Source organism: Solea senegalensis, linkage group LG15, assembly GCF_019176455.1.
Source record: "Solea senegalensis isolate Sse05_10M linkage group LG15, IFAPA_SoseM_1, whole genome shotgun sequence".
Taxonomy (NCBI): Eukaryota; Metazoa; Chordata; class Actinopteri; order Pleuronectiformes; family Soleidae; genus Solea; species Solea senegalensis.
Genome location: NC_058035.1, coordinates 21,784,824 through 21,810,273, shown reverse-complemented (window position 1 = coordinate 21,810,273; position 25,450 = coordinate 21,784,824). Strand labels below are relative to the sequence as shown.

General features: G+C 41.9%; 1 protein-coding gene across 1 annotated transcript in view; it reads left to right on the top strand.

The window, feature by feature from the left end:
* Nucleotides 1–1,107: 1,107 nt before the first annotated feature.
* Nucleotides 1,108–25,450, top strand: part of LOC122781685 (heterogeneous nuclear ribonucleoprotein L-like) — a 31,823-nt gene continuing 7,480 nt past the window's right edge. The window contains exons 1-8 of the mRNA XM_044045631.1: nucleotides 1,108–1,461; nucleotides 9,416–9,534; nucleotides 12,098–12,207; nucleotides 14,240–14,367; nucleotides 14,929–15,014; nucleotides 15,099–15,195; nucleotides 16,218–16,290; nucleotides 24,777–24,848. Of these exons, the coding sequence (XP_043901566.1) occupies nucleotides 1,219–1,461; nucleotides 9,416–9,534; nucleotides 12,098–12,207; nucleotides 14,240–14,367; nucleotides 14,929–15,014; nucleotides 15,099–15,195; nucleotides 16,218–16,290; nucleotides 24,777–24,848 (928 nt within the window). The 5' untranslated portion in view covers nucleotides 1,108–1,218. The remainder of the gene's footprint in view (nucleotides 1,462–9,415; nucleotides 9,535–12,097; nucleotides 12,208–14,239; nucleotides 14,368–14,928; nucleotides 15,015–15,098; nucleotides 15,196–16,217; nucleotides 16,291–24,776; nucleotides 24,849–25,450) is intronic.

The following is a 25,450-nucleotide window of genomic DNA, read 5'->3' as shown; positions in this document are numbered from 1 at the left end:
ATAGTAATAAGAGTAAAAAGGGAATTGAAAGTATCCATTATCAGTATTAAAAGTGATTTTAATTGTCATTGGTCTCATGTGATTTCATGGAGACTGATGAGCTGATTAGAAGCTCATCATACTCCATCATGCTCCCTACATACTCCAGCTCCTCACTCTCTCCCTCCTCCTCTGCCAGATTGTTCTTATCCCTTGTGCGGTTATTTTTCCGGACTGGCGCTGCTTGAACCCTGGATCACACGACCTTAGTTGGACTAACATACCTGGATAATGTGATTCATAGTCTGATTACGCCTGCATGTATACGCTTAGTCCGACTGCAGGTGAACTTGCTGTTCTGCACATGAACCAAAATGTCTTTCTTTGACCCAGAAGAAGAAAACTGCAGTACTGTTGCCTGCAACCACAAGAGCCATGTTCCATCTGATGTGTTTGTACATCAGCACGATCCATGTCACCGTTCACTCTTTGTTTTTCTGTGATGCAAAGGTCAACAGGAAACTGAGTCAATGCACACTAGCTTATAGAGAGATACAGCCGTACTCGGCCAATAAGTCAATGTGTACCTGGACTCTGCAGGTTGTCTGATTGCCTGTCTTAGTCGGACTATGGCCTTAGAGTCTCTAGCAAGTCCCTGAGTCCTGGATCTGGCATCTGTTTTAGAGGAAGTTGATACCTGATAATGAACCTGATCCCAGTCTGCATGTCTTATGGACTGGTGGTGTGTGTGTGTGAGGTAAAGGCCTCCTCTGTTGATCCGGGATCCGAACCTGCAATGGTCTTGTACCTGGAGGCAGACCTCATAAAGAGCTGAGATATTTTCCTGATGCACTGCAATGTGGAGTGAGGCTCCTCCGCTTTCTTTCCTGCAGCCCACCTTTTCCCTCTGTGCTCCTCTGCTCCTCTCTCCTCCTCCTCCCCCCTCCTCCCCCTCTCTGCGCACTCCTCTCTACAGTGCGTGCAAAAAGCTGCTGACGCATCCACAGCAGCCAATCACCTGCCGTGTCTCCAAGGTAAAGTGGAGACAGTGAGCAATGAGAGGAGGGCGCGGGGCGGGACCATGGGCGGGACCATGGGCGGGACCAGTCCACTCACACCTCCACTCAGTGGAAATCAGCGACACAGACACAGAGACAGAGAGACACTGCGACACCGCTGCTGAGTGACATGAACACATCCGTCTGAGACGCTTCCCACGCGTGAACCGCAGCTCACAGCATGTCGACGCCAGAGGGAGGCGGCAGTCAGCGGGATGAAGGGGAGTACGGAAGGGCGGCAAAGCGGCTGAAAACTGAGGAGCGGGAGGAGGGGGAAGAGGAGCTGGAGGAGCTGGAGGAGGGGGAGGAGGGCGAGGAGGGCGAGGATTCGGACTCCTGCTCGCTGCACGGTAACGGAGAGGCAGCGGCGGACAGCCGGGCCCGGTGGAGCAGCAGCAGCAGCCAGTACGGAGCAGGACGGAGGGTAAGGAGCGCAAACACTGTGACGTAATGATGATGATGATGGTGGTGGTGGACTCAAACATCACTGAGGCCGCTGTCACTCACTCACTCACTCATCCACTGAACGCCAACCATTCTGTACCTGTCTCTATGACGGTGAACACATGCATGTCCCCACAACATGACAATTACATGATCACACGCGCACACGCGCACGTGCAGGTCTGCACAGCTATTCTCATCAGGACTCTGATTTGACGTCCTTTCATTTGGACAAAGCGTTAGTGATGGTGTCCACGAGAGGACTCTACTGGTCCTGACAAGGTCAGTGTTTATAACACACACACACAGTCACATACTATCGCATGATGGATGGTTTAAACATTCATTAACAGTAAATAAATAATCGTTTAAAATAAATATAAATATATTCTAGTTCACTTTCTGCAGCAGTAACTGCCATACACACTACATACACTGTGTGATATATATATATATATATATATATATATATATATATATATATATACATATATGTAATAAATGGTCGATGAACACACATTTCACGTTTAAAAACACCCGAGGTTGACCAAAGTGTGTTGTTGCTGTGTTGAAGATTCTATTCTAATGTCACTATTCTATACATCTCATTGATTTCCTGCTTAACTCGTGCGTGAGAGCTAGTATAAGCAGGGTTCACGTGCACGATGAGCTAATGAGAGCAGCTTATGAGATGCATTCAAAGACCATGATAAACTGTGATCACTCATTAAGTCCACCAACTAACAATGCTTGCTGCTGCTGCCACCTTGTGGTAATGGATGCACCACACATTAGTCATTGGAGTAGAAAGAATGGTCTTTTTCCTTGATAAAACATTTGTTATGTATCAAGATATTTTTAATAATATGAATGGTCACAGTAAATGATCGACTTCTTTATAATCAAGCAAATAATCACGGCCATCCCTAATATTTGGCACGTGTTGTGCACCACAGACGCCTCTGGGGCTACTTGTGGGGTGATGACCTTCTTACTACCTACACGCGTAATAAAACACTGAGGCTCTGTTTCGTAAGAGTTTGTTATTTGAGTTGTTACTCAGCTAATTGTTCATTAAGAGCTACTTGTTTAAAAAGTGAGTAAAGCTCAAAATCTTTGTGATAGCTTTTACTTCCATACACGCAAATGCATGGGGCAACACTGCAACACTGCACATTACATTCTACTCCAGATCAAAACAATCACATTTGTTATGTCTTTACAGAAAGTGGAGGAAAAGGAATATTAGGCTGTTAGTGCCTGTGTGTGTGTTTTCTGTCCTGCGTGTTTTGAGGTTTGTGTGCGTTTTTGTTTTCTTTGTGTTTTTGAATCTGCAGAGTTTTTGAATCTGCAGCTCGATTCTCCTCCTGCGTGTGTTTTTGAATCTGCAGAGTTTTCGTATCTGCAGCTCGTTTCTCCTCCTTGTTTTGAATCTGCAGTTTTCAAATCGTTTCTCCTCCTGCAATCGTTTCTCCTCCTGTGTGTTTTTGAATCTGCAGAGTTTTCGAATCTGCAGCTCGTTTCTCCTCCTGCGTGTGTTTTTGAATCTGCAGAGTTTTCAAATCTGCAGCTCGATTCTCCTCCTCGTGTGTTTTGTATCTGCAGCTCGTTTCTCCTCCTGTGTGTTTTTGTATCTGCAGCTTTTTCTCCTCCCGTGTGTTTTTGTATCTGCAGCTTTTTCTCCTCCTCGTGTGTTTTTGTATCTGCAGCTCGTTTCTCCTCCTGCGTGTGTTTTTGTATCTGCAGCTTTTTCTCCTCCTGTGTGTTTTGAATCTGCAGAGTTTTGTATCTGCAGCTCATTTCTCCTCCCTGCGTGTGTTTTTGAATCTGCAGAGTTTTTGAATCTGCCGCTCGTTTCTCCTGCTGCGTGTGTTTTTGAATCTGCTGAATCTGCAGCTCTTTCTCCTCCTGCGTGTGTTTTTGTATCTGCAGCTCGTTTCTCCTCCTGCATGTGTTTTTGAATCTGCAGAGTTTTCAAATCTGCAGCTCGATTCTCCTCCTGCGTGTTTTGTATCTGCAGCTCGTTTCTCCTCCCGCGTGTTTTTATCTGCAGCTCGTTTCTCCTCCTGCGTGTGTTTTTGAATCTGCAGAGTTTTTGAATCTGCAGCTCGTTTCCCCTCCCGTGTGTTTTTGTATCTGCAGCCTCCTCCTCGTGTGTTTTGTATCTGCAGCTCGTTTCCTCCTGCATGTGTTTTGAATCTGCAGAGTTTTCAAATCTGCAGCTCAATTCTGCGTGTTTTGTATCTGCAGCTCGTTTCTCCTCCTGCGTGTGTTTTGTATCTGCAGCTCTTTCTCCTCCCTGCGTGTGTTTTGAATCTGCAGAGTTTTGAATCTGCAGCTCGTTTCCTCCTCCTGCGTGTTTTTTGAATCTGCAGAGTTTTTGAATCTGCAGCTCGTTTCCCTCCTGCTGTTTCTGAATCTGCAGAGTTTTCAATCTTTCTCCTGTGTGTGTTTTTGTATCTGCAGCTTGTTTCTCCTTCTGCGTGTGTTTTGTATCTGCAGCTCGTTTCTTCTCCTGTGTGTGTTTTGAATCTGCAGAGTTTTTGTATCTGCAGCCTCTCCTCCTGCGTATGTTTTGAATCTGCAGAGTTTTTGAATCTGCAGCTCGTTTCTCCTCCTGTGTGTGTGTTTTTGAATCTGCAGTTTTGAATCTGCAGCGTTTCTCCTCCTGTGTGTGTTTTGAATCTGCAGCTCGATTCTCCTCAATCTGCAGCGTGTGTTTTTGAATCTGCAATCTGCAGAGTTTTGAATCTGCAGCTCAATGTGTGTTTTGAATCTGTAGAAATGCACTATAACAGCATGTAGAGCATTTAGATAAGAGCCACCTGTTTGACACCTGTTTTTTCACAGATGAATGAATGACGAATGAATGATCTCACTAATTGAGCTCCATTATTTTGAACACACCCCTCTCAACTAAGACATGCATGTCGTGACTGTTGGGTCTGTTGGTTTTCTATGACTCTACTTACACCTACTAGTAAATTATTTGCCATGTAGAAATATATTATTTACCAATAACAGTAACTGATGGTTGCTTAGTGATGTTGAACGTCACTGTATATACTAATAAAGCCCTCCCCCCCCAAAAACCAAAACAACAAAACAAAAACAAAACGGTTCTTTGCTTATGAGAAGTGTTTTGGCCACTTTGTCCTTGTTTTAGGAACATTACAGTGTGAGTTGGCTGTAGATTTACCGTTTTCTGCATCGGCAGATTGTTCTTGGTTACATCTACGTTCTTGTGATGCACGTGGAGACGTCCTGTGCTTTGCTACACGCACATATCTCACACTCTCTGGTTTTCTTGTCTACGACACAAAGGTTGTTGATGTGTCACCCAAATCAGCAGTTGCCATGGTTACTATGAGTTGGCAGCAGCTTCAGGTTAGCGGGAGGAGCTGTCGTGTAGTCGTGCTACAATGGCTACAACCACAACACTGTTTCTTCCCCTGTGGCACGTCTGCAGGACGTCTCACTGGGGGCGTGGTTAAATCCTCGCCTCCACCTTTGCTTTCAAAGTCCAAGATCGTTGTTTTGATCAAAGTGAGATTGTGACACCCTAATTAGTACTGTGGTTAATATGTGCTGATCTCAAAGTCAGATTTAGGGGTGGAGAAATAATAATAATAATAATAATAATGATAATGATAATGATACATTTTTGGATCATTTATGAATGTTTTTAGTTTATTTCCAGCAGTTAAATGAATAATGATCCAGATCAGTGGCTGCTATTTTGTAAGCAATCACTTGAAGTAATTATACACAGCTTTGTGACATATTGGAAAAGTAGAGGTCAAAGGAAGTGATCAGAACCATGGACAGCGCTTGGTCAGAGCGCTGACAGGTGAAAACCAGAGGAGCTGTTCAGTGTCACTGTGGTGCTGAAATAACTTCACAGCAGACGTATGAAGTCTATCGAGCGTGATGAGACTGAAGCAAACAAAACAAGCAGCACCATCCAAATCTGATCCCATCTGACAGTCTGCATAAAGCACATCAGAGCTAATCGTGCTAATTACACAGATCGCTCCACATGCAACTCTTATTTATTATTAGTATTTGGCTGAAATAAACCTTTAGGACTAAGTGGTTAGCTAAAGGTGTTTACTTGATAATGCACTTCCAGAAAGGCAGTTAGACCCTTTTGATTTGATAATTCATGAATTCATTATTGCTTTTATATTTATATATATATATACATATATATATACATATATATATATATGTATATATATATATATATATGTACATATATATATATATATGGTTATTGTCTATATATATATATATATATATATATATATATATAAAGATATATAAACTAAAATGTTTATTTTAGTTTATCTTAATGATCTTACATTGTATAGTACGTAAGAAACTTCCGATGTGCACAGATACAGACACGTGCACACACACAGGTGAGCACACTGCCCCCTGTGGACAGAGAGCGTGACGTCAACCCCCTGATAGACAGAAATATCTGGTCCCGGGGCGGTGAGGGCGGTGAGGGTGGCAGCACTCGCTCTCCACACACATATACTCACACTCGCCGCTACGTTCTCGCGCACACACACACTCACCCACTCACACTGCATCCGTTAGGCACACACACATACACACACATTCAACTGCACATGTCTCTCACTGGAGGACTATACTGCTGTATACCATGAAACCATAGATCATTTGAAAAATACTGTGATATAACTAACTATACAAACATTCATGTATGCATAAATGAATGGATAAAGAAACACATGAATACCATGATTATGGTCTGGGACCTTCTGTCTCTAACTCATCAGCTACAATGTGCTGGCGTTTGCTTCTCTCAGATTTTTCTACCTGACTCCAATGATGTTGGAGCACGTTTGGTGTTTTTATCCTTAAAGGTACAAGAAACATTTAGTAAAAATGGACTTAAACAGTGTAAGAGTTCAGCTTCTTCAGCAGGTAAATTCTCTGCTGGGCTCAATATTAAAATCAAAGTTTAGCTTATTATAGTGTGTTTATGTTAGCGATGTTTTATGATGGACCGTGATTATAAATGTCATAAATGCAGGTATCTGTGTGCTCAGTGTGTCATGCACACTCAGCTCAGCAGACTGAGGGACGTAGTGACGCGTTACAGCCACCAAACAAACGTATACCAAATATTCACAAATGACCAGCGTGTCCTAGTTAACGATGGCTTATAGCAGGGGTGTCAAACATACGGCCCGGGGGCCAGAACCGGCCCGCCAGAGGGTCCAATCCGGCCCACAGGATGAATTTGTCAAAATTTCACACTATGATTACAATCTAAACGTAAGGTCAAATGCAATATTTTTCACTTCCAGATACCTGTGACTAAATGTTTATGCCTTTATAGATGATGCGTAAATAATAAGTTTAGGCACGATATTGTTGAAATTGCACTTATATTTCTCAAGAAATGTCATGTTTTTTAAAAATATCCCTCATTAAATGTAAAACAAAGGAGTATTTGTTGGTCATAGGTTATTATGCTATTATTTTACTATTTTTACTGGTCTGGCCCACTTGAGATCAAATTGTGCTGTTTGTGGCCCCTGAACAAAAATGAGTTTGACACCCCTGGCTTATAGGCTTCTGACATTCGGTCAGGTTGGTCCACTGTGGACATAGATACGAATTAAAATAAATATTTGTCTGTATTTATAATATGTGTATATATATGTATATGTATCTATATATATATATATACAGTATATATAAATATATATATATATATATGTTTGCCAAATTTTTTAGCATGTTTGTCACGCTTAATTGTTTCAGATGATCAAACAAATTTAAATATTAGTCAAAGACAACACAAGTAAACACAATGCGGTTTTTAAATGAAGGTTTTTATTATTAAGGGAGGGAAAAAAAATCTAAACCTACATGGCCCTGTGTGAACCATATTTGACTGTTGGTATGATGTTCTTTTTCTGAAATGTGGTGTTACTTTTACTCCAGATGTAATGGGACACACACCTTCCAAAAAGTTCAGCTTTTGTCTCGTCAGTCCACAGAGTATTTTCCCAAAAGTCTTGGGGATCATCAAGATGTTTTTTGGCAAAATTTAGACGAGCCCTAATGTTCAGTGGTTTTGGTCTTGGAACTGTGCCATGCAGTCTCTTTCTTATGGTGGAGTCATGAACACTGAGTGAGGCCTGCACTTCTTCAGATGTTGTTCTGGGTTCTTTTGTAACCTCTTAGATAAGTTAGATAGTTCTTGTCGGCTGGCCACTCATGGGAATGTTGCCCACTGTTCCATGTTTTCTCCATTTGTGAATAATGGTCCTCACCGTGGTTCTCTGGAGTCCCAAAGCTTTAGAAAGGTCTTTGTAACCTTTTCCAGACCGATAGATGTCAATCACTTTGTTTCTCATTTGTTCCTGAATTACTTTAGATCGCGGCATGATGTCCTCCTGTTTTGGGATCTTTGACCGACTTCACTTTGTCTGACAAACATGCTAAAAAATAAGAAATCAGGAAGGGGGCAAACACTTTTGCACACAACTGTATATATGTATGTAATTATATATATCTGTGATAAACACTGTTGTCCTACAGTCTGTTGAAAGTTTGGCTGTCCATGTGTTGGTGTGACAGACAGACACACAGAGAGGAAGTATTTTAGGTGTTTTGAAAAAATAAAGAATGTTCTGTTAACTGTAGCAGTGGGAAACACAGGGAAGTGTAAATAATACTTTCTTTTCCTGTTCCACACACGTCACATTATAATCAAGCGTAATTTGATCTCAAATGTCCTCTTAATGAGTCCTGGGTACATTGTCACTGTTGTGATGAGGTAACCTGAGACGGATGTTATTCCACAGCTCGTCTCGTGATTTACACGATTTACATGAAATGTACCAAAAAACTAGAATAATTCAAATGTGCCTGGTGATAACTGATAACATGTGGGTCCTTCTTTTGTGAGTGCCAAGAGGAAAGGAATTGGGCTTGTAACAGGAGGGTTGTGGGTTCAAATCCCAGGGCAGGTCAAGGGCTCGGGAGACAATACCGTTAACCATCTGTACGGGGACCCCCAGAGCAAATCCTACTTCCTGTTTCATGTTATATATGAAATAGGTTACATTACATGTCATTTAGCAGACGTTTTTATCCAAAGCGACTTACAAGGGAATTGAGTACAATCTGCGTTGAACTTGCGACTATGAAGTCTTTTGGACACAGGGCATCGGTCTTAACCCGGCTCCTGGGCCAGACCAGAGAAACAACAACAGTACGAACAAGTCAATGAAAACAAGTCAAACAAGGAAAATGTGAAACGATAGATGAACTCCCTTTTTCCTCTTCACTAAATCACATCACTACAGATCTGTATACTCCATGGATAATGGACAGAACTCCGTGAATGTGTGTGAGCAGACAGCAGAGGGTCAGCAGAGAACACTGTGAGTACCCGTGGCCTGTTTTCCCTCTTCAAACTCTCAAATGAGCCACCTGCCTCCAAAAATAGACCTGAAGGAATGTCAATGTGAACGAGAAGGACAAAGAGAGGGAACGTGGGAGAATAGAACAAGAACGCTAGAAAAGATGAACGATGAGTGGAGAAAGTGGAGAAACATGAGACACCTGTGTACACACTTACACCTGAGTCATCACTTTGTGCTCTGTGTGGATGGATGAATGAATGAATTTAATGAAATTATGAAAGAATAAAGGCAGAATAACCTGGTTTTATTTATCAGCCGTTACTTATGTTACTTAGGCTGCTTCTGTGCACGTGGGTCAGGTCTGTTGTCCAAGGGGTTGTGTGTTGATGGTTAGGTTTAGGGCTATGAGGTTCAGGTTTGGGTTAGTCATTAACTGGTTATGGTTAACACTTTGTTCAGCATGTGTACAATGGAGTATATGTATAATATGTATAAATACAATTGTGTGTGTTACAGGATAATGGTGAGGACTCTCATCGCATCTCTCCCAGTCCTGTGGTCCACGTCAGGGGTCTGTGTGAGGCCGTGGTGGAGGCAGACCTGATCGATGCTCTGGAGAAGTTTGGAGCCATATGGTGAGACAACAAACACCTCGTTGTGTGTGTGTGTGTGTGTGTGTGTGTTAGGTAGGGCTTGATACCGGTACCAATACCGACACCTTCACTTTGATACCGGTTCCTGAACGATACTTTTTTGATACCAGTTTTATATCAGTTCTAAAAAGGAAAGTGCATCAAACAGAGTTTTTATTTTTACACTCAGTGCAGTTTTTTTCTTACATTAAAAAAAACCAACAAATTATTTTCAGTGCAAAAAGAAGAAGAAGTGATTTGAAGCAATTATACACAGCTTTGTGACATATTGGAAAAGTAGAGCAAAAAGAAGAAGAAGTGAATTTCTATCACGTACAGGACTGGACCCACATGCAGAACGGTGGTAAGAAAAGCAGAAAAAAACAAAATAAGAGGGAATTTCACAATAAAATAACATGGACGACAGAACATGACACTTACAGAGGTTTCTTAGCAGTTCTTACCTAAAATCAACATGTCTTATCATCTCCATGTTTCACATTGGAACACAGAACATAACAATAACATGGTTTTATTATTATAACTCAAAACCATCATCTAGGCTTAACTGGTCAACAATAGCAACAGCTGACTCACCTCCACCATAGAGGCCAGCAATAAACAACAACAACACAAGAAAGTTGTGACTGTGGCACTTGTTTTTCTTCACTCATTTTCTTTCTGTGAACAGATTCACACTCACTGGCCTTGTCCTCTTCCTCACATCAGGGTCAGAGGTCAAGCTAATCAGTTACTGTCTATATTCAGGTAGCTTTTCATTTACTAACACTAAGATCTTGAGTTAGTGTTACATGGATCCCAGTTTAAGCACATGTTACGCTGCAGTGACGTTAACTTAAGTAAACAAACATACAACACACGTAAATGTACCTGTTGAAATCCCAGACACAGCGCCGTCAGTACTCAAGGTGCTTCATTAAATTCATCATGTTCCCGGCCTTAGATATTTATTTGGGTATTAATGTTGTTAAAATGGAGCTACACTTTGGACCTTGGTGGCATTTTTAGTCCCTTTGTCACGAGTCACGTTACAGCCAATGACCGGCAGCATTATCAGATCTTCATCACATGATTAACTCCTTAGTTACGGAAAAAAAAAGCATATTTCAATACCGAGTACTATCGGAGCATTTCAGTGGGGACCCGGCCCAAGTGTTAGGGCTGTCAAATTCTATATTTTCTTGAATTTGCATCTTCAAGCAGAGGCTGCTTCTCATAAGCATCTATTTAATGAGTCCTCTTCCATCCTATGCTGCATGTGTTGAACACTAATGCTCATTGTTAATAAAGTCATGAAAACTACGACGTTTGAGGCGGGAATTTATTCAAAGGAATTATGGACCGTGATAAAAGTAATGTGTGTGTGTCATTGATTTTTCTTACCATTCATTCTGTGATATTAACAAACAGGCAGTATATAAGTGCGCATGATTATGCATCCACTGTATAGAGAAATATTTTTCTCACTACAAAACACCAGTTCTCACGGTTCTTTTTTGGTAGTTACTTCAATCCTCAGGTCTATGCTGTACTCAGTTCCAGGTCTTCAGCCTGAAGCTTCAGTGGTCTTGGTTTTGTATACAGTTCTAATGAATCCTTGTTGAAAGAAAAAAAAAGAATGGATTCAGGGAAGTGAAACAGGAAGAGTGAAATGTTTGCTCCGAAACAGGAACAGGACGTGTTTGAATATTATGCAACAGATTTGAAACTGTTTATAAATGAGATCTCCATTCTCAGGAAGAGCAGATGCACCTGAGACGCAGGTGTCATCCATCAGCTCGAAGATTGAAAGCATGTGTCATTCTCTCGTTGCCGGGACAGCGAACAGTTACTCAGGGTGTAAAATGTTAAATGGTCTGTGTTTATGTCGCACTTTTCTAGTCTCCTCCTCATTCTCCGCATGTTTACTCAGACTCAAGTTGTCCGATTGCCTGTCTTAGTCGTGCTGCGGCTTTAGCTCGGCCCTTAGACTGAGCATGTAAACATACTGACTCATAATGAAGCTAAACTCTATGTGTCTATGTGTGTCAGTATTTGAACTGTGAAGACAAACATGTGAACAGAAGTGAATGTTAATGGTAAAGTGTTGTTTCAGCAGCGTTGGTGTACGGATACTTACTCACGTCCTGAATAATTGAAGGAAATATATTGTGATACTGCAGTTTCCACTCTAAACGAATCCTCCATTATTAACACTGCCTGCATTTTGCAGTATTCATTAACCTCTCCTGACACACACACACACACACACACACATTGCCACACATTGAATATCTAGCATAATAGTGTTTGCCGATAGCATCGAGCTGCAGACCGGTCACTGAGGAGCAGCTGTGTTTAAATTTGGTTACTTCCATTTTGAGTGAGTGTCTTCATGGAGCAGTCGTCCTTTACCTTGAGATAGTGATGCCTCTTGAAAGTGGGAGGTGGCTACACCCTTCACCGAGTGTAGAGGACTAAGAATTCACAACATTTCATTTAAATGTACCTGAGTCTGATGACATGTGTGACATCTGGTGCATGAGCTGCTTTCCTGTGTCCTCAGTTATGTGATGATGATGCCGTTCAAGCGTCAGGCTCTGGTGGAGTTCTCTGCGGTGGAGAGCGCTGACCGCTGTGTGTCCTGCGGAGCCAAGGAGCCTGTATACATCGCAGGTTTGATTCTTAATACTGCACTCACACAGTGATTGTTGGTTGGTTTTCGGAAGGGTGTGTTTGTGAGCTAACCGACACAAAATCAGCATCTGCTCTCAGTGACAACATGGCTGACAATAGACCCTTTCATTGTACACAAACATTCCAAGCCTAGCGAGAATGCGCGCGCAGTTTGGGGTCAGAAAACGTCACAACGGGTCAGCTAATAGCATGTACGTCCACGGTCCACGGACCAAATCATTCTGAATATGTTCTTTTGTTGTGGATAAAGGACCGTCAACAATACCTAAATAAATGAGTACTAGCCGACGGCAATAGTCTGCCTGACCCAGCTTCCATAAAAGATTGGGTAGATGATATTAGCAAGTGGTCAGATATTCACTCTTACCTTATAGATAAAGCTAGCCCGTACACGCGGGAAAGAGGAATGTTTTTAGCACACCGCGTTTACTTGTCAACGTGCTAGCCGGCCGCCAGCTAACTACAAGCTAGCTACGTCCAAGACTACAACCTAACTTTAGGCAGCATAGGTTTCATATACATATGTGCACTGACACACACATTTCTGTGAAATCCAGGCTTTTCATGGTTATCTAACAGAAGGAGATGATAAATGATAACTTACATGAAATGAAGTGAGCGCTACAAACACGGTAGCATCACCACAGTCTTCTCTTTTTAATGCTTGGAGCCACAGACCATGTCTATTTTTTTTTTTTAAAGGGATGAGATCCTGTAGGGATTCTGAAGAACTAGCTGGTTCTATTTTCACAGCCAGCTACACTACAAGGAGGCGTCTTATGTGTTGGACTGTTATACAAGTTAATGGTACGAGTGTGTTTTCTGACCCCTAACTGCACATGCACATTTCTGTGACGTAGCTCTCGTAAGGGTCTATGGGGGCAACAGGAAAAAAAAGCCATTGATGCTAAGCTAATAAAGTCGTTACTTGCTTATATGTGTGCTATTTTCAGAATGCATTCCATGATTTATGCCACTGTTAGACAGCTTTTTTCAGCATGTAACAGAAGTTTGTGTCACTCTCCTGCATCAAAATCTTTGATTTGTTTTATTGTTGCTCGCAGTGGTTCAACAACTCCTTCTGTCGCCTCCATCAGTGAGTTCAAATGTGTTGTTTTGTGGCTTTTGGGTTTGAAATCTTAATCTTAATCTTAATTGTAATTAACCTCAGTGAAACACATTCACCAAACTGACTTATGTGAGGCAGCAGTAGACGTTGAATGTTTCCCATGGACTTTGGTGTGGGAGAGTAAATGGTTTACTGTTTTAAAGGCTGTTCAACCATTAGATAAGGTGGTGAACATACTATAGCATACTCTAGATAAGACTTGTCCATTATACAGCTCTAGCACTACTCGGTTTGGTCTCAGACATGGATTGAGTCTAGGGCGGGTTGTCGTAGCACGCCTGCACCAAATTGCTGTGACGTTGTTTTATACACAAACACACAAACTAGTGATGGGGAAAGCATAGAGATTGAGATTTTAGAATTGTTCTTGCTAAATGTTGGAGATCTATGCATGTTTGGGGATTTTCGGCATTGTTCGGTTTGATTCTGTGTCTGAAGTCGTGCTCGTGACTCTTCCAGTGGCCGTCAGTCTGTCGAAGTCATACTTTGGTACTGGCTCAGCTCGCTTGGAACCTTGCCAGAGCAGGTACTAAACAAAGCAGCATGTTGCAGATACTACTCCTAATGGACGAGTCAGGCCGAGCCGAGCCGAGCTAGAACTGTAGAATGGAAAAGAACCATAGAAGTTCTGCTAGTCTGCTTCTCTGACCTTCAGTATCTAGCAAAAACTCCCTGAAGAGAGTGAATACAACCCCACTAACCCCTACATGTGGTGCAGATATTGTTTCTGCTGTGGACTTTGTTCTAAACGCACATGTGCCAAGTGCATTTTTTTTAATATGGTTGATTAGGTATACAACAACAACAACAACAATAATAATACTAATAATAATAATAATACTGACTTCACAAATCTTCATATGTGTTCTATCCAATCATCAGGCCAACAGGCATACTTTAATTATTCCACTTCCAAGAGAATCACCAGGCCAACCAATGCTGACAACCCCAACAGTGGCAACAAGGTCCTCCTGCTCTCCATCCAGAATCCTCTCTACCCTATTACCACGGTAACTGCACACACACACAGGTCTGAATCACACAGATTTTCTGCAGAGGGTCATTAAACCCTTTCAAAATGCTAGAGCATCGTCCACTTTGTCTCTCGATGGTTGTAGGTGGAGAGTGTGTGTGGATTGGTGTGCTAACATGCAGGAAGTCCATTTTCAGTGCTCAGTCGGAGCAATCGTGTCCTTCCTGCAGGACATGATTGACAGGAAAAGGCTTTTTCTACTGTCAAGGTTTATTTGGCCACCATTTTTGCCTGCCATGTTGGTTCTGAGGGTAAAAGGGGATACAAGGGGCCGCATCCCCTTTTGAGACATCTTCACTCATGCTACTCAGAGAACCGTGGTTACGAGAGTAACCTGAACATTTCTTTGCATTGTCACTGATGTCATTCATTTAGTGAATGTCAAACAGTTGTAATAATAAAAAACTGAATGTTTCTTAGAATACAGAAGTCCTAAAGATGTGTCTCACCACTGGAGGAGTGAGACCTGTGCAGGTTATACTTTTACTTTTACATAGTAGAGAAATAAATATGTGTTTTTTTCCCCACTGTTGTGCAGGATGTTCTGTACACAGTGTGTAATCCCATCGGCAGCGTGCTGAGGATTGTCATCTTCAAACGCAATGGAATCCAGGCCATGGTGGAATATCCTTACTGACTATGGAAGTTTGCACATTTACAGTATGTGATGAAATGGGTTTGTGTTTGCGTCCTTAACGATTTCCCCAGGTTTGAGTCAGTGCAGTGTGCTCAGAAGGCCAAAGCTGCACTGAATGGAGCTGACATTTACGCTGGCTGCTGTACACTCAAGATTGAATATGCGAGGGTAAGAGATGCAGAACTGAAGGAAGGAAGTGGTGTAAATATAAAAACCATCCATTTTCTACCGCTTTATTCTCCACACGAGAGTCGCAGCGGTGCTGTGGCAATCTCAGCTGACCGAGGGCGATAGACGGGGTACATGGCAGGGCCACAGACACAAACATCCATCCACTCTCACACCTACGCACACACACAGGGAGAACATGCAGAAAGGCCCTCGTTCCAACTACAATCCAGTGTGCTAACCACTACATCAACCGTGTGGCCCTATAAAATAACCCCATTTATCCAACTCATTACTCATTGTGTTTGAATGAGATGGACAAGAGGTTGAGATGACTTGCAAGCAAACTATGTACACTAACTGGTCCGACAGTAACGGGACCGCTCGTCCTCAGGAAAATCCCCCAGATGTTCTATTACTCTCCTTAACCCTCTTCAGTTTTTGTGCTGCAAAGTGTTGGACAGCCTAGCTCGTAGCATGTCCACCTCAGGTATGTTATGTCATCAGGAACCCACAGTGTGTCGGTTCAGTTGTGCAAGCACAGTAACCATAGTTACTATTGTGACAATAGATACAAGATGAGCTACTGGTTCATGGTTTCTGTCTGAAATGGGTGAAATCAGTATGTAATTCATTGATTTATTGATGGAGTCTGACCAAACTGAATATAAAGCACACATCAATCACACACACGACTTCTGGAAAAGCATTATAAAATGACTGTTTAGAAAAAGTGCTCTTTGGGTCATTTCTACCAATACCTTTTCATTTCTTGCATTAGCAATGATTGGTATGTGCATGTGTACGTATATACATATGTATATGTACACGTATATATATATATTTATGTGTGTGTGTTAAAAATAAGCTTTTTCCATTTGAACATGTATGAACATGATGAGGCAAACCGGAATCATACTGTCATTTTACAATGTCGTCATTAAACACAGTAGAAGAGTTCGTTTTTTACAGTGTGCTGTCGTCCGATAATCAGCGGCTTACTGTGATCTTTGTGTCGACAGCCAACACGTCTGAATGTGATTAAGAATGACAACGAGAGCTGGGACTACACTAAACCGTATTTGGCCAGACGAGGTAAGACCCAAACCATCTTATTATTTCATTTTCCTTCACCTCTGGACTGGTGGAATGATCATTCTTTCTTATAATAAAGAAGACCTTGTGAAGGTAGGCTTCTGTTTTCAGTCTAAATTCTCTGTAGTGGTTCATTTCACTCCACTACAGCCTTTCTTTGGTCCAAAAGAGGAAATGATCCTTAGTTTACACAGTCCTGTGGAAAACTGTGAGTCTCTGACTGTGGATTAAGAGTAGTCATACAAATGTTGGACCATAGACCTCCATCACACCAAGACTCCTCTGCCTCCTGCCTCTCCATCTCCAATCTAAACACCCTCACACCAGCAATCACCGGCCTCTCACAAGCCTGCATCTCCGCTCAGAGAGAGAGAGAGAGAGAAACATTGAGGGAGAGAGAGAAAACACAGAAAGAGGGATGGACATCAGGCTGACCATGCACAGCAACTTTCTTTCATCTTCACCTTCTGCAACCCAACACAAAGAAAGAGAGAGAGAGAGAGGGACAAAACTCCTGCTGACCACCATGCAGCTGCTGCTTCAACATGCCCAGGAGACCTCATCCTCATCCTCACCTCTGTCTGCAGGACTCCGTCTTTCCCTCCGCTCCAGCCTGTGCTTTCACCTCCTCCTCTGGAGAAGTCGTTTAGCATGAGCTGATGATCGTGATGAGGGTGTACTGTAACACAAGTCTGCTAATGTGACGTTTCATTAGATCGTCACTGTAAATCAGTGTATCAGCACCAACTTTTAATGGATCATTCCAGTGTTTTTTTAACCTCATTAGTGCTTGAAATACAAAAGGAACACAAACATAATGACATCATTCATAGCTAATCCTCAGTTTCCTCATCAGTTTGAGGAAGACCGTGAACCTCGTCTGTCGGACACAGATGAACAAACTGGTGTGAGGAGGAATTTGGTGACAATCTTCATCAACACAAATGTGCGTTGGCTTGAGTTCTCGTGACTGCAGTGGATGTACGAGCGCGATGGAACTTCACGCACACGCACAATAATATAAAATAAATAAATGAGAAAACCACACCACGTGAGGCGTTTGTCAAATATATACCTACAACCTTTTCTGGACCCAAATCAGATCAAAAAAGATTTTTCATTTGTCCTCATGATCACAATATAGATCTGTACACAAAGAAGATTCCTGATACATGTCACGCGCAGACTGACAGAGTTAGAGTAAGAGTTATCAGGAGGAGAAAAGAGGATGTGCACAAAATAGCAGACTTAACTACACCACACTGTATCTGTGTGTCATTATAAAGCATCTGCCTCTCTCATCACCACACTGTCCCTTCATCACAGCCATAATACACCAACTGCAAAGATAATGGAATAGTCCAAAGAAACGTTAGAACAATGGAATCTTCTTTTCATGTAATAACAGTAAAAACGAGTGGATCTTTGTCTGATTCACACACACACACACACACACAGAGTCTGTACCGTGCTGCTGCAGGACAGAACTCTATCAATATAAAAATCATATTTTAATGCAATGGCTCAGTTTTCTCGTTGGTTTTCTCTGGACAACAAACAAACACATGCAGGTTTGCACGGATATTCACGATATGATGACACTGCATTCATTCGTTTGGACAAACTAAACTAGAAAGCATTATCCCTAACTTTACCTGGAACCGGTTCTGCCTCATTAGGGTCAGGTTTTAGTCTCCGTGAGGGCTGCTGGTCCTGACGAGGTCAGTGTTTATGAACCAAACCAGTTGTTTTAGAAACATGGCACCATTTTATTCGCAGTTTAATGACATATCCTCCCTTATAGAAGGAAATATGCACATGGATCAGGACTCATCTGCAGATACTCAATGGTAAAAAGATCAGATTTGGATCTGGGTCCAAAAAAGCTGGTTGAGACATCCCAAGTGGAGAGTGTTGAAGGATTTGAAGGTCAAACATCTGTCATATGAGCAGTAGCAGTCTTTGTGGACATTGAACTACTACAAATGTGTGTGCTGTGAAGCCAATGATCTCTTCTGAAGATTCATCTCTGTGTGCTGAGATTCACGTTGGGATCAGTTCATACGGATTTCAATTATTTCAGGAGACAAAATGAATTGGAGGAATGTATCTATGACTTGTAAAAGCTTCTTTAAAATCAGCAACTATCACAAACATATTTCTTACTCTTTACAATCTCATTATTGATCAATAAAAAACATAACGTAAATCAAGTAATGTGAGAGAGGACACTAGACCTCTGCACCTCATCCACACTCTGCATCCACGTCAGTCGCTGACAGAGTTTGGGTGAATGTGGTCAATTGGTTATTTTGGTACTTTTCGCACATGTTGTATTGAACAAGCTCCTACAGATTAAATACCATCATTTTCACTATTCGAACTCGGGCTGCAGCGACGAGGCGACTTATTTGACGATCGTCAACGCCACATCTCAATGAACCACATTCCATTACTGCAGTACACTACAGGAAGTGCTGGGGGCAGTAGACCTTCCTCTCCCATTGTATACACTCTGTATTCTGAACCAACACTTTGATAAAATAACCATTGGTAAATACGAGGCTCTTCGTGTTGTAGTCTGTTCCACGTAGCGACCGTCTGTTGTGCAGAAATAATAGACTGATGAATGAAGCTATTGAGTATTAAACTGAGCCGTGTAATAAGTCATGTTGATGAACGTGTGAAGTGCAGTGGAGTAGCTGTCGTCTCCCACAAACACTGGTCTATACTGAAGCTACTTTTCCACCAACAGAACAACACATCACACATGTCTCAGTATAAGATCCTTCATCCAGACACTGAACTACCAGCAGAGAAATCAGTGTTTTATTAGAGAATCATTTTGTACTTAATTGAGTCTGTGGTAGTGTTAAGCATTTATTCTGAAGAAACTAATCGTGTTATAATCCTGACTATTGGACTCATCAAAAAATAATCAAGTGATTAGTTGGCTACTAAAATAATTGTTACTTGCAGTTCTAATTTGAACCTTATGTGTGTATATATATGTATATATATACGCATGTATATATATATATATATATATATATATATATATATATATATATATATATATATATATAGAGAGAGAGAGAGAGAGCGATAAAGCACATTTTGTAAATGGTGACATGTTGTCGTATATCAAAATCTTTCATGAAATGATTGATAACAATGTGAAATGGTCCCAACCTTGTTGCTAGTCAGTGTAAAATACTGTTCAAATAAATGATATAAGTTTTAATGGAGGCTTATTGAAATGACAAAGGCAGAAACCAAAGACAAAATGACCACAACCACACATTGATCAGACTTTGGAGCCAGTTTCTTTGTCTTTCACTGGGTGTTGGGAAGCACACCTGTGAAATCAGTGGAACAAAGACTTTGTTGTGTTTGGATGGAGCTGTGTGATTCTGTCGTGTGCCTGAATCCATGTGTTTTCTTGCATTCAGGATTATCAGATCACTTTTGCTGTGATTGCACTTCATCAGAATCGTGCTGTTGTTGTGCCTCCTTACATTTATCCTGTATCTCCCTAAAACTCAACTCTGCCATTTGTTTGTGCTTATTTGTTGGAATCTTTTCACGTGCTAATAAGAAATCAATATATGATGTTTTCATAGTTGTTCAGACTGGATGAGACTGTTGTGCAGACTGTATTTGGGGCCGACTCTGATGGTAGCATGGATGTGAGGGGGCAGGGAGAGCAAAGTGACTGCTTTGCTGTTGTTTTTCTTCCATGTAGTCACTGAAGAGAGTCCACAGGTAAAGCTGGTCCCTGGGGGTGAGTTGTTGTTGTTGTTGTTGCTAAGCGATTGCCTGATGCTCTGAGAGTAAACACCTTCATGGTCTTGGAGGAAACTCCAACTGGTAATGAATCAAAGCTCCGTGGGGGATGAACTGAGAGGGACCTGCTTTAATGAAAGTGAGGGGCTGTTTTTAGCCACAGTAATTGGAAATGTCGTTAAATGCATGTCAGTCAAACTACAACACTAAATAATCATTATACGGTCGACAAATGTATTTGTAGAAAGTTTGGAACAAACTGAAAGAGGAAAAAGACAGAACCAACACTTCTACAGTACAGTACAGTTTTTCTGCATCAATTCACAATTGTTCCAGAGAGAATTGCGAGTGATGTTGAGTGCAGTTAAAATCAGACGGTGACATCACATGAAGACGTTGGTGGCTGGTGTGCTCACAGCTGAGCTAAGCTTTTTGTGAATATGGATTCTCTCCAGGTTCTCTTACTTTTCACTGTGTGTGTGTGTGTGTGTGTGTGTGTGTTACTCATGTTGTGGGGACCTGCATCTGTTTACACAGTCACACAGTGGACCTATTTCACGGTTGGAAAGATGAATGTCTATTAAAACTGGGTCGTCTATGTAGTAGAAATGTAAAATAATATTTGAAGCAAGTGCCATCTTGGCCGAGAAATGTAATTTTGGCTCGTGACAGCATTTCATGTACATGTGAGCTTTTGTAAGGTACTTTACTCTAAAGTTCTCCTGGTGGCTGTGTCAATGAAGTGAACAGGTGTAAATATGTATATGCTGTTTGAATGGGTGTGAAGGGGCGAGTGTTCAGTTGTGTTATTTACACAGAATTGTAAGTACAGGTCATTTGCCATGGCAAACTACTGGTAAATACAGAAGTGCTGTGTGACCAACGGATGTACTGTAAAATGCATCCATACACACAATTGATAGACAGGATGATGTACGCAGAGCGACAGAAAACATGCTAGGAGTGATGGCTATTTGGTAATGGTGTCTAATGACTTGGTCGCCATGTTGGACGTATAGTGCGTTAAGCCGGTTTGTTTGTTTGTTTGTTAGATACTTTATTAATCCCCTTAGGGAAATTATTCTCTGCATTTTGACCCATCCTAGAATGAGGAGCAGTGGGCTGTCACACTGAGCAGCGCCCGGGGAGCAATGGGGGTTGGGTATCTCGCTCAGGGGTACCCCAGCCCTTTCAATCTGGTGGGGGACTTGAACCGGTGACCTTCCAGTTACAAGTTCCCTTTCCACTTGGCCACAGGCTGCCCCCAATTTTGAAGTTGTCAAGCATGTGTGAATGTGATGCAAAATGCTTCGAGTGCTCCTTAAAACAATGAAAACAACGACACATTAGCAAAAAGTCTGCGTCATTTCAGTGTGCCTCCAGTATACAGTAGTTTACAGTTAGTATGTATGTAATGCATTCATGTTTTGTGGATAAGACGATGTGTTTGACAGACACTGATATTGGTTATATCTTAATCTTTATGATGATAATGTAATGCAGGTTGATGTTCTTTCGTGCTGTGGGAGAAACAGAAAGCTTGATGCCTCTCAGGTACTGTCTCTTTGATATCTTTGTTTATATGAGCTCTGTATCATCTGCCTCTCTTAATAAAACCACCAAAAGTAGTTTTTTTTTCTTTTTCACACACCTGCATCATCATTATTAAAAAAAACTGTTCAAAAATTAAAGTTTTGTTTTTCTGTAGAAGCATTACCTATAAGTGTGGTTATTAGAACGATATTGTTTGAAATGAACTGTGGTTTGTACTTGTTTTGTCAGATTTTCCTACCTCACACTCCTGGAGCATTATTTTTCTGAATTATTTTTGATTTGCACACACACTGGTCCATGATAGTGAATTTGAACTCTGTGTTTAACCTTTAATCCTCTTTACACACCAGCCGGGTGCAGGAGCAGTTGCAATGGTGGTGGTTGGGTACCTGGCTCAGGAGCATCCCAGCTCTTGACCTGTCCCAGTATTTCTACCGGCGACTCTCCCGTTATGAGTCCATTTCTCTTTCACTCTGACATGGGTTGCCCCAAATATAACTCCTGTGGGACCCAAACCCACAACCTCAGTGCCTAGTAGTCCAATGTGATATCCGTTGTGCCACAGAGCCACTTCTCTTCTTTTCCTTTCTATATTACATACTACTATGTAATACTAGGTATTAACGTTTGGTTAAAAACTATTCAAGCTGTTGCCGTATCATCCTTCCCTGCTGCTCCATATCCCTCTATACTTGGATCATTTTAAAAAATGGATAAGAGTTTATCCATGGCCTCTAATTTTGGGATGTTATTTGTAGCATGCCATAGTGGCTCAGATCCCAGCTGTTCCATGAAAACAATACTTAGAGTCCCTATTGGGCTCTTCCAGGATTGTATTGTGTTCTGTTTGGTGCAGCTGGGTCTTGAGAACATCCACCATGATAGCCTCTAAATTGGCTCTATTCTGTTGGCTTAATCTACTCAAGGAGGCTTGTAGCCTAATATGAAACCTCAGATCATGTGAGACCTCAGTACTGTTTGTACTCTGGGACAAGAGGTTCTCAGTTGGGGTCATAAGGGGTCTTGCTCATGCGTAACCTGCTCTAGTTTCCAAGGACTGCTGACAGTAAATCATGATAAGGAGTCAGCGTGGTTGCTGACTGGTTGCTGAGCAGGCGTCAGGGTGACCATTTCGAAGTCTAGTTTCAGCTCGAGTCTTCCATTAAGCAGCAGCAGAGTTGAGTAATTGGGGAGTTAAGGCTCTGTGGCAATGAGTAGCTTTAAAATCTAAGGCTGGGGCTTGTGCTGATAGATGGGAAGCTGGACCTCAGGCATGGGCTGCTTCTGGTTTCCTGGGACTGACCAATAGATAGGCACCTGGGAAGCTGAAGCAGAGCCTTAAACTGGCTTCAGAAACACCGGACCTTGGAGGGACTGCTTGGAACCTGGGGCTGAAGATTGGTCACCTGTGCCTTCCAGTGGCAATGATGATAGCCATGATGTCCTCGTCTTCTCATAGAGCCTCTACAAGAAAAAGCATTTTCAAATTCCTCTGAAAGAAGACTGTACAACATCCTTCAGATCTGGGTCTAAAGACTGACAGCCAATTCAAACAGGCCTGGAGAATATGGATCCAGTGTTAGTAATATTCAAAAGCAGTGGTTGATGTTTAACTGGCTGAAGGCTAGCTAAGCCAACAGGATGGTTAGCTGGTGGATAGCAGGCCTGTGGCTGAGAGGCGGACTAAAGACAGATTTGGATGCAGGTCTTGATTGGTGCCTCTTTTAATTAAAAGGCTGCCTTTATAGTGTTCTGCTTTAGTTTCAAGAGTTTCAGTCTGGTGAGCGATGTAGGATCTGAATCATGCAGAGCTGCACATCACAAGATAGATGTGACAAGCATAATGTCATACTGAGGATGTGAATAAAGGAACTGTCTAAGAGAAGTGGGAGCACAGGGAAGCAAAGACAGGAAGTAACACAACTACTGGAAACACATGGTGTTGGGTTTAAAATAAATCAGGAAACACACACTTACTAAGGATAGGTCCAGTAGATAAATACTGTAAAATAAAAATACACAGCCAGACATGGTCAGACATGGTCTGGTTTAGGGACCAAAATAAAGAACATGTTTAATAAATGAAAGTAATAGAAAAAAAAAAGGTTCTGGTAACTAAATGAATTGCAAATCAAAAGACTAAGCACATGAAGGTATCAGTAAGGCAAGGAGAGACACGTGGGTTTTATAGTAGTGATCAGCTGCCTCTGATGTTGTGTTGACCTCAACATCCACAGACCAACAATCTAACAGCATAAGTGAAGGATCACTAGCATAATGTGGCCCAATCAATCCAGACCTCAGCAATTCCTTTGGCGTGCATGGCCATGGTGTTTTGTAGCTGCCCCTGTCTATAGAGTTAAAACATGAGATAAATGGAATGGGCAACAAACTCCAAACACTCACTGAACCCTAGCACGGCCACTGTGTCCATGTGCCATCTTACACATACTTATGCCCTTACTTTTACGGTTTCACTTTCAATAACAAACCAAATTCCTATGATTTTACATTTCCAGCAATCTCACCACAGTGTTTCCTGTAACCACTCCCATGCTTCTCACCCTCGCAGCTCTCAGCAGCCTTGAAGCAGTGGGTCATACCCACTGTAGTTCTCATCCCCTTCGATAAAGGAGCCCAAATAAAGGGGGAGGGTTGTGTCAGGAAGGCCACCTGGACTGAAACCTTTGCCAAATCAATATGTGGATCATTGAAAATAACATTGCCATAACTAATTGGACAAGGCCCAGGTTAACAACGACCGCCACTGGTATTGTCGACCAACAGGATGCCAGTGGAAACTATGCTGCTGTCGGCCGAACTCAAAGGAGGAGGAGAGGGGGAAGGTGTGTTAGGAGGTAACAGAAGAGGACACGAGGGATAGGATGAGATGGATGCTGTGGAAGCTGAAAGGAGAAGAATAGGATTTTTTGACAAGCAGAGTTGAACATATTTCATCTAATAAATTGATTTCCCGGTAGGGCTTGTATTCTGAAACAAGGACAGTAGTTTAATCAACTGGGGAAGTTGTGGCTCAACCTAACTGCATGAGAACGTACGCACGGAGGCTGCCTTGTTCTGATTAGTGTTCTGTAGTAGTAAAGTATTCCACTCTAAAACGTTTATTGTGTGTATGTGTGTTTCAGACCGTGGCAAGGGAAGGCAGAGACAAGCCATCTTAGGAGAACACCCGTCATCCTACAGTGAGAATGGCTATGGTAAGACTGAGACACCTACGCGCACTTAGAATTAAAGTGGTAACTGAATCAGCTCCCTCACACAATGCTGCTACTTAATCTACAGTGTCCATACCTCAGACGTGAAAATGGACACTCTCCTACGCACACACACACACACACACAGACATTCACTTTGGTGAGGTGTAGAATGCCCCTCTCATGTAATGGTTCAGCAGCAGGTATAACTTCTCCTGGAAACCGATCCTTTGATACTTGTGATTACTCTGTCTTTAAGCTGCCTCACAACAACACGCACATACTCTAATACAGTCCTCAGAGTAGCACTTGCATGTGATCATGACATGCTGCGTCACATAGTCACCTCCTAGGGTCACTTCACTGTTAAAATGAAGGGACAAAATCCAGTGTCTTCTCGCCTGGTTAACGCCAGACTGCATTTCTCTTTCAAATGAGATTCAGATGAAATTCTTGGAACAAAAAAAGAAAAAAGAAAATAAATTGTCATGACAGACTAGTGGTAAATAAATAGGTAAATTGGTAAATAAAGGTTGTGATCCAGTCTGGACAGTAGGGGTGTAGAAATGAATCGTTTGTACGACAATGCATGGATGCAGTGACAT